At 29.5% G+C, this 10,930-nt stretch overlaps 1 protein-coding gene across 3 annotated transcripts in view; it reads left to right on the plus strand.

Annotated features, from left to right (window-relative positions):
* Positions 1-7,828, plus strand: part of LOC145248046 (uncharacterized) — a 62,463-nt gene extending 54,635 nt beyond the window's left edge. The window contains exons 10-11 of one of the 3 annotated variants that reach the window (XM_080109778.1): positions 1,768-1,903; positions 7,341-7,828. In XM_080109778.1, the coding sequence (XP_079965904.1) occupies positions 1,768-1,790 (23 nt within the window). In that variant the 3' untranslated portion in view covers positions 1,791-1,903; positions 7,341-7,828. The remainder of the gene's footprint in view (positions 1-1,767; positions 1,904-7,340) is intronic. The other 2 variants (XM_080109779.1, XM_080109780.1) reach the window with 2 other exon arrangements.
* Positions 7,829-10,930: the final 3,102 nt, after the last annotated feature.

A 10,930-nucleotide genomic window follows, 5' to 3' on the forward strand; every position in this document is an offset into this window, starting at 1 on the left:
GAAACTAGCAACAACTTAGATGGCAAAAACAGAAACATGTAAATAATCTGATATTGGAAAGTTCATGATTTCTTCGATGAAAAACTATGCATTCTAATTATTTTCGTGAATACGAAACCTCAGTGTTCAGTGAATTTCATTTCCTTTTTTTTTTTTCGTATCAATTTTTCAAAGCAGAATATTTATATTAAATATTGGTTTTCTGTAGATTAGGGCGAAATAAGTACTCAAACTCTGTATCTGGAAAATAGACTGATATATTTTTTTTATTGCGCCCTTAAATTCATCTTCATTGGTCTTGGCTTGACTTATAGCAGAAGTATGAAAAATGTGTTTTTAATGTATAATTTGTCTTGCATCAAAAAGAAAAGTGAGTTTTGATTTTTAGCCTCTTTAATCTTTATCTTTAAAATCCATTTAATACCCACTAGTGTGCTCTGTGACTCATATGTCTGTGTTCTGTTTTAAAAGTTGATTTCATATAGTTTTGTTTTTCACTTCACATCTGTTCTAATCTGGTACAAGGCCACTAACACTGAGCAACCTTGGTTCATACATATGTTAAATAATATTTATCTACATTCCTCTATTTTTGATTGTATTTGAATCAAGGATGAATGGTAGCATTTGAAACCATATCATTAAATTGTGTGCCAAAATTTAAACGAGGAAATCATTTTAATTTTTATTCATTAATAACACTAACTGCAACCTTTTCTATAAATTTAAACTTGGTGAAGGTGATCTCTCTCTCTCCCACTACTCTTTTTTCTCTCTCTCTCTCTCTCTCTCTCTCTGTTGTGCATACTCCCCCTCATCCTATCGCTATCACTTATATCTTGTATTTTTTGTTTTTTTAAAGTAAAATTAAAATGTTGATCTTTAATCTTTGTTAACTACTACAAATTAAACCATGGGATTTCCATGTTTTCCATAAATTTATAAAACTAAAAGTAAATTATGGTTACTAAATCAAGAAATAAACTTATACAAAAAAGTAATGTCATTTTTTTTTTACTTGAAATTATTTAAGGAATAAAATATATTTTAATTTTCTCCCTTAATTTTTTAATAATTTCAGTAATAAGTTGATGTTTAGAAATGTTAAAATTTGTTAATGTATTTTTATTTATATTTATATATGTAATATATGAAGTTGTAGTTCCTGTCTGTTTCTGAAAGTACATTACCAAGAGTAATTGAATAAGTATATTTAATTATGATTAGTGTCCATGTCTGCATCAAGCATCCATAAAACAAAAATATAATGTTTTACTTAGTTTTATTTTTTGAAAATTATAGAAGTTTTAAAATAAAAATATAAATGTAAATATCGAATTCATGGCTTGAAGCAGGAGTATATGTGGGTCCTGGCTTATCCCCCCCCCTTTTTTTTTTTTACTGTTCTTCCCTCTATACACATTATTAAGACATTAGGCCAGATTTATAAGGGGGTATCTTAAGTAAGGAGTTGTGCAGTGTAATGTTTGTTCACAGTACATTTAAATTTCTGTATGGTATTTGATATTACATACTTTTTTTTTTTGCAAAAGTCTTTGCATATTCAATGTTTCCAATTCTTGACTGAGAATAAGCAGAATTAATATTTTTGATGGTTTAAGTATTCTACTTTTGAAGTTTTAGCCAGACATGCAGATAAAAACTCTTCATTAAAACGTAGATAACCATTTTCCTTTGTCATTATAAATTTCCACATTTCATGTCTGCTTTTTGTCTCTGCTATAAAATCCTTATTATCTTACTCAGCAACAAAAGACAAAATGATATGAAGATAACGGAAAGAATCTTCCCACCTGGAAAATCAGCATATGAAATTCAGGCTTTTGACTTTGATTTTGGATGATAGCAGGATGGGGGAAAAAACATCTACCTCACTTACCAGGTAACCTTTTCTTACTAAACTAGGCTTTGCCTGGTTCATAACCCAAATAACAGAAGCTGTCTTTCTCCTCCTCCCCTATCTCATGCCCAATGAAACTTAGAATTGATGTAAATAGCCTGTTTGCTGCATGGTTGGCACTGGGAACTGATTGGTTCCTGATTGCACTCAAGCTAGAACTTAGTCTATTGATGAGTGTGAGAGCCAGTTTGCATTGTGCCGCATATCCTGGCACATTACTTTCTCAGGTTTCAACATCATCATTTATTGAGTAAACCTTTTTTGGTTTGCATTAATCTTTTTAAGTATAAATATAATTTTGATTTAGTGTGTTATTAACATAAGACTACTTTAGTAGACAAATATTGTATTAAAAAAGCTATCTCTTGATTGTAGCCATGCAAATTGTTCAGCAGCTCTGATTTACTTTTATAAATCTTGCTAGTTTTTCATACAGTTGTTACTGTCATGAAATCTGAGGTGGCTGATTAGACTAGTTTTTGACAAGCCCTGAGACAAACCCCATACACATTATCAAACTGAAATGTGTGTGTGATGTTAACGTGTACGATTTCTATAGAGCATGCCTCCAAATGAAGTAATCTCACTGTCTTACCTCAAAGCTTTTGCTGGCTATCATAAATGTGCATCCACTAAACGTTTTGAATCTTCCACATTCACGTTAATGTTCTTAAGCTTTTGTTGACAATATCTTTAAAATGTCCCTTCAGCTTAAGTCTCGGATGTTAACCATTCTGCAATTTTCCATGTAACAGTTAAGAAGCCTATCATCTTCGCTAGGTGCGCAGTACATTTGACTACTATTTCCAAAATAATAGACACACAGTGCATATGACAGCATATGATGCACACTTCTATGCAAGACACAACAACTTGCTATAAAATAGCAGTGTTTGGTATAAGAAATTGCCAATTAACATGTAAGATCTAAGACGTGTTTGGAATCTAAAACTTTAATATGGCAATAGTATGGGTTCTACATCTCTAAACGATACAGATATGGACAAAACTCTGGATTTATATGCACTAATCTTTGTCTTGGTGGTGATTTTTCTTTGGTGATCTTATCTTTTCACTTTTCATATGTTCACCATCGAATGCAAACTTTAAAATTCATACCAATTTCAAATTTCATACTCTGAAGATCGCTTACCTGGGTGTGATATTGGTTAATTTTTTTTTATTTAAATAATGAACCCTGACTTTAAGAGGTAGAAAATTCTTTTTTTTTTTTTTTTTTTTTTGGTCTCGTGCATCAGACATTTTGGTAGTTTCTTACAAAGTATGTATTGAGGGTTTGTTGTATGGATAGATTTTGGTTCCAGGCTTTTGGATCATCCCTGATCCCTGATTATTTTTTCCAGTCACTCAAATCCTTTATTAAAGTTTGGACAATAATATTTTGGTATCAAAATGCATTTTCATTTATTCAGTTGCAGAAAAACAGAAAAGTCAGGAAATATGTAATTACAGAACTTACCCTTGACAGATTTAAATTATGTCATTTATCAGATTATTTTTTGTATTTATTTAGCCAACACTATATTTAACATAATTTCTCTTTCAAGTTATCTGCTTTCAAAGAGATAGAAATTATAATACCAACTGCATCTACTCTATTTTGCATGGGATGCAGTGAAATCATTTTAGTTTTTACTAGCAGGCGGCACATCTCCTTGCCCAGTCGTAAAATATACTTAAATATATTTTAATTCTATTCTTATTAATTAAAATATATATTAATTTTAATTCATGCAGATTTTGTATTTATTACAGAGCCAATTCTCTATGATACTGATTTCCAAAGTTAAAAAAGAAAATGACTTTGGTGCCATCAGCTAGAATAAAAACCAAAACATTTAATTCTCCAGTTGCATTCCTAACCGTTTGAGCTATCGACAGATAAGAAAGATTTAAAATTAAACCACTTGGAGCTATGAATGAATTTGCATAAAAGCAATAGAAATATATTGGTAAGTTGAAATGAACATTTTCCATTTCAACTTGTCAACATATTTCTGTACACATTATTTGTTCATCCAAACAAAGTTATCATAAACCATCCTTGTTTGATTACTATTTCCTATTAATTTTAGTGTTATGTGACCAGTAGTTTAAGAATTAATTAAAGTTAGATATTTCCACACAGACACACATATAGGGTGGGGCAGAAATGACAGGTGTTTTAAAAAAATCATGAAATATAAGATTTCATTTAAAATAATAATTTTCCCATTAATTTATTCAGAAAGATTGTGGAATATGATATCTTTCATGTGGTGTTAACTTTCGGTGATGCAGGTAGGAATGAGTTTATGAAAGTTTGCATCCATTCTCTGCAGCAGGTCTCTGTCTATTTCTACAATTAAATTTCTTGCTTTAATTCTTCAATGTTACGTGACTCATTTTTCTGATAAACATGTTCCTTAACATATTCCCAGAAGAAAAATAAACTATTTTGACAAGTTGGGAGATCGGGGAGGCCATGAATTTTCAACAAATCTGAAAATAAGCCATTTGCCAAAAACTTATCTGAGAACGTTCATTGAATTCCTGGCAGTATGTGCTGTAACTTCATCCTGTTGAAACCACATGTGGATTGAAATTCGATTTTGTCTTAACTCTGGCAGAAAGAAGTTATTCATCATCTGGATGTAACATTGTGAGTTAACAGTAACAGAATTTCCAGCATTTAAAAAAAAAATAGTAATATCAAATCAGTTCAGTTTCCCCTATAGCACACCATACTGTTACTTTTTGGCTATGCAGTTGCTTTTCATGCAGTTCTTTAGGATTTTCTCCGACCCAATAGCAACAGTTCTCGTTGATTAATTATTCCATCCAAATAAAATTGGACTTCATCACTCATTAAAAAAAATGTTGTCCTTTGTTTCGAAGATCTCTACCATCTGACATGCAAAATAAAGCTGTTTTTCATAGTCCACTGGAAACTTTTGTGTGATGGCTAATCTGTATCCATGAAAATGGAGTTCTTCATATAAGATGTGCCTTCTAGGGTGGCAGAATGCTTACTTCAGACTCTGAGAATAGCTTCTCAAATGCACTCCACATTCTTGGAGTTCTTACTGTTTTTAATGTCCCAAGAGACTTTTTTATTTCTGCAGTGTGCCGTCTGTGCGAAGAGAATATACCCAGTTTAGAATTGTCTCTTTTGGGAACTACCTGATGATGAGTTAGGTTAAAATGCCAACAAAATTCTCTCTGAATAGCTATGACTGACGGGTTACTTTTCATGTAGCTCTTTCTTGTATGCAAAAATCTTAAGTTTGATTGTCCACATTTTGAACTTTTGTTTGAAATAACATAATTCATTATAAAATGACATGTCTTTGCAAAAAAAAAAAAAAAAAAAACGGTACCTATTTGATGTATTTATAATAATAATAATAATAATATAGGATAGAGTAATAGCAATTTTAAAAACACTTTTTCTGCCCTACCCTCAGCATCTACCGTTTTATTTATATAAATTTGTTTGCACAGTTTTATATTTAAGGTAGACAACTCTTATATTTTAAAATGAATTATCCCCCTTGGCTTTTTTTTTTTTTTTTTGTTGATTTTTCATTTTCATTAGTCAATTGGACAGCTAGATGTGTTATTCCCAATTACACAGTACAGCAATAACAAATGAAAATTGGCTTGTTAAAAGCAAAATTTGGTTTATCAGCTTTAGTACTATTTGGGTCTAACTGAAATCTAACAAAAAAACTTTTAGATAAATTGTCATGTGAATCCAACATTTTTGTGATTTCAATTTGTATTTTTCTATACAAAAATACATCATTTATAATCATAATTTATTTAAATGCAGAGAATGGCTACACAAATGCAATCAATTTTAATTATAAATCTCCTCACACCTGATAAGATTTATGATCAGAACATTATTGCATTTCTGTAGTCATTCCTAATCATTTTTGTTATGCCTTTATGAGTTTAGTTTATATATTTTTCTTTTCTAAGAATCTGTAAAAATTTTAATCTTCAGTTAAGGATTTTCCTTTAGAATCTCACTTTGCCTTTGGCATACTTGACATGAATAAAAGTAACAAAAAAAAAATTGGGTGGGGGGGTATAAAATATATTAATCATACATCATTTCCAATGGATTTGTTATAAATTTCTACTAACTTAAAATAACTTTTATATATTTGATGTCGTTTCTTAGATGATCTATTCACTCATATTTACATTATTTACAGCATTTTTGCCATTTGTTTTTTTTGTTAAAGACTTTTGAACTGAATTATTTCATCTGTTCAGATTGTTCTCTGTGTGCTATGGCTATTAGATATCTCGGATCCATTAATTTTCTCTTTAGCTGTTTCAATGGGGGATAGAACTCATGCCATTGTCTTCATCTTATTTAATGTCATTTATATTTATCACAAGCGTTTAGTAGAATTCATTCTAAAATATCTCTTAACACGTATATACACTTGTCTTGTAAAAAATCTAATATGGGGTAAGAGGGGGAATATTAAATCTAATATCTTTTGATTTCTTTCTTAATTTTTTTAATATTCATGTTGCATCTTCTATGCTTAAATGTTAATTAGTCATTGTTAACAGATCCCCCTTCCCCATAATGAATAAATGCTTCTGAACTCAGCCTTTTACTATGTTTTTTCTTTAAGTTCTATAATTTTCAATTGTTTATTTACCTTTTTCTGAGAATTTCAGTAACTACAAAGTCGAATATGGAAGGAGTTGCGATCACAGAAAATTTAGGATGCAAAAAATTTGATATATTTGATACTTATTTAAAATCAAAATGTAAAATTTATTAAGTTAAATGTTAAATTAATTATTGTAATTTTTTCATCTAATCAAAATGGCTGTTTTTGGTTTATGTTATTTGTAGTTTAAAATTACTTTAAATGAAAATGTTTTCATCAACTTGTCTTTCAATTTTTCTTTCCCTAATTTTTAATTTCCTGTAATTATTGCGTTTAAATCATCTGTTTGCTGATAAAGCTTTGGCTGAGTGTACATAAATAAATGAATTTATTCAAATAAAATATTTATCGATTTACAATCGGGAGAGGGCACAAGAAGAATGAGTAAACACTGTAAAAAAAATTTAGCATTATTATTTCTAATTTTGGGATTGTCTGCCCTTTCTTAATTAGTGTTTCTCTTCTTACTTGACCAACTAAAAAACAGTCAGTGTTGCCTTGCATATATGTTGATTCGTTGAGTTTCCTGATTTTCAGTGTTTAAGCAAGAGTCCGAAACATGTAAATAATATATATATATATATATATATATATATATATATAATATATATATTGATTTTTAATCTGTCTTTTCCGCTGTTTTATTTTATTTTTATTATTTTTATGCATACTTGACTTTTATTCTCTCTTTCTCTCTTTATTCATTTGTCCAACAGCAATCAAATGACCTGACAAATCTAATCTACATTTATACTCCCTCGATGTCAAGCCAGCAAACGTTTCGAGCTGATTCTCATCTTTCTAAACACACCAATCAAAAAAAAATACCATTAAAATTATCTCTCTCTTTCTCTCTCTCCCTTGTTCCTTCTTTCCTTCTCTTCCACCCACAATGATTATAGATATTATGTAGGTCCATCATATCTGTCTTAAACCTGTTCATAATAAAAGGCAACTAATGAAGCTTGAAATCACTAATAACTATTATCGTTATATTAACACCCAAGATATGTTTGGGCCATCCTTTTACCCAACGAGTGACAAGAATTATGTGAAGCACAACAATAAATAAATGGTGGCGTCACTGTTACTCGGACTTTAAATCATTTTTCACAAAATTTAGGATACAATATTTAAATTGTCTCAAATATTTTCACCCCAGCCTGGGTAGCTTCATTTGATTTTTTTTTTTTTTTTTCTTTTTGCATCTAACTTATCGATAAAATATATGAAAATAACTCTGATGTCCAAAATATTTATGTTTGGGACAGTCTCTGCCTCAAAGAGTAACAAGACACATCCAGAATTGTAAAAGTCAACAATTGTTTAAAAAAAAAATTTTTTTTTTGCTTTTCATTATTTAAAATTTTAAATTTAGATACTTTTTATTACTCATTATTGATATATATACTCATTATATATATATATATATATGAATGAGTAAAGATAAGTAGAATTTTAGAGAAAATGGAAAATTGGTTTATGTAAATGTGGATAAGCAAAGCAACATGTTAAGAAATAAGGACACAAGCAAATCATTAAAGCTGAACCAAGATATTTTAATTACTGTTTGATTATATTTATTTAGCAAAAAAAAAAAAAAAAATGAATTTGATTGAATATTTAGGTCAAGATATCTTGGTTCTGCATTATCTTTATTTCTAGTTGCCTTGCTTATCAACATTTCTATAAACCAATTTTACACACACATACACACGAAATGATAACTCTGTGAATCCAACCCTAAATTTGGAGATTTAACTGGCTGAAAATTGCATGTGAAACCATGGTAACAGGATAAAAAAAATAATTTATCTTTTTATGTAATATATATATATATATATATATATATATATATATATAACTGCTTTGGAAAAGAAAATGACTAGAGTGCTCAACTACTTTTGTTAGAGCATAATATATTTATTATATAATTACTCTACAGTGATTTGAATAAACATAAATAGCTCGTCAGTTTATACATCAAATTTGGCGTAAAAGCCAAAACAAGTTATTATTCTGGGAGACATTCGAAATAAATCAAGTGAAAGCCAGAATAAAAGAAACATTATGAAACAAAAACATCCTCGTTATTTAATGTAGTTAAATTTTTTTTTATCATTAAGATCATAACATTTTTTGTTTTTTTTTTCTCTCAGATTTGCAATGATCACAAATAAGTACACATTACATAAGTGCTATGTTTATCTCTAACCTGTTGATAAAAAAGGGGAGAAAGACCATTTTTTATGTATAAATATGTATTTATTTTAACTGTAAACCGCTCACATCCTAGACAATTGAATACAAAATAAATGTACATCTGGCTGGTTCAAATCTGTACCCAGAAAGAACCATGCTAAAAACTAGCGCGCTGTTCACCATTTAACTACAAAGATAATTAGAAACCGCAGTTTATATTGGCAAGGTTATAGACTCAATATAAATTTGGTATTAACAGCCAGCCTCCATAGTTGAGTCGTAAATAGCACATTCTTTTAATATGTTGCTTTTGTAACATGTGTTTCAATCTTGTCAGAAAATACATTTTTCTTGGATATTTTCTGTTTTTCTTGGCCACAGATTGTTTATAAAATTAAGATAAGTATATCTATATAAGTACATAAAAAATGTCAACTATAATTTGAAAGCATTTCATTATACACACTTGATTAGTTCATTAGTTTTACTTGATCTTAGCAACACTTTTTAAAATATTGATTTTTAGCATAGGATATTTGTAAAAAAAATTTTAATATCTCATCTAATATTTTTTAGCCCGTTTTTATTATTCTCATTCAATGTTTCTCCTTATATCATTATGAAGACTGAAAAAAAAAAAAGTTTTTCTGAAGTCATGGAGTCAAAAATAAATCCGAACTATCTGCAGTTTGCATTAAAAATGGAGAATTAAAATTGTTTTAGCGTGGTTTGATTTTTTAAACGTCAGACATAAATTTGTCATAATAAATCACTTTTCTTTTCTTTTCTTTTTTTTTTTAATTTTCTTTTTTAAAGAGAAAGAAAAGAGAATCTGTTTGGTAACCGTTCAGGTTTATTAAATACATTATTTACTTAATATTTAGTGGCGGTCGGGCTCAACTCAACTAATCAAATAACTGGAATCATACATACACACAATATTTTATACGGCTTACATTGATACTGCCAACATTTTGACCTAACAGGTCCATTGTGGATATAGCAATTATCATAATAACTTCCAAAAGAATTTATGCAATATAATTTTTTAAGATTTATAAGTCTTAGTTAAAACAGATAAATTTATCTATCTTTATAAGTAAATTATAATAATAATACTCAATCGTTTGATAATTAGAATATCAGTATTCAAACAACCTCCTTACATGAATTTATTTTAAGTGGATCACATATTATAGAGAACAAGACGCACTCTTTCCATCGAATAAGTTTTGTTTGTTCATATGCATGGTGCATCACAGGTTAAATATACCTGGTAACAGGTGTTATTCTTTTTCCTAAACTAGTTGCTCTATCCAGGCTTGAGTCCAGTCTACCCCACTAGTTCTAACTCTAGATACACCAAGGGTATTAGTGAAAGTGATACAATATCCTCGCCTCAATAGAACTCCAGCCTGGCACATTGAGTCCACAGTCTATATTGGCAACTGCAGCACCTTCGGCACACATAAATTAGTGAACATATAAAAACCTATAAGATAATAGAGCAACATCAGCATGTAAAACAAGGACATTACGCATAAAATTGTGGTTACTTTCTCAACTGAAAGGCCCGTGGGACTGGTGCTAGGTTTAGATTTTGTAGTGTTAAGTGATATGGAGAGCCTAAACTATCCTCATGACATGATAGTAGTCTCCTACTGGTTATATTTCCCAGCAAATCTTCATACACATTTATGAAACATTTGTTTACAACACCTAGTTCCTTAATGGTCACTCATCTAGAAACTAACACTAGAATCAACGTTTCCTGACTCAGTGATCTAACAAGAACCAGTGTGTTAACGCATATTCTTAAGTGTCCTTTCATTTTCAAAGTTACGCAATTTCATATGTAAGTGTTACACACTAACAAGATGAGAGATGAGCAGTGTTGATGTAAGCCATATACAATAACTGCTCTACTTTGCATAGTATTGAGCAATTTTGGATTCATTACATACGATTTATCAAAATTACTGCAAACAATAAAATTTGGAAGTTTGATTATATATATATATATATATATATATATATATATATATATATATATAATGCGAAATCGTTTTTACATTCATGAAAAGCTATCAAAAAATTTTGTTTA

Source organism: Euprymna scolopes, chromosome 26, assembly GCF_053919585.1.
Source record: "Euprymna scolopes isolate OS-2025 chromosome 26, ASM5391958v1, whole genome shotgun sequence".
Taxonomy (NCBI): domain Eukaryota; kingdom Metazoa; phylum Mollusca; class Cephalopoda; order Sepiida; family Sepiolidae; genus Euprymna; species Euprymna scolopes.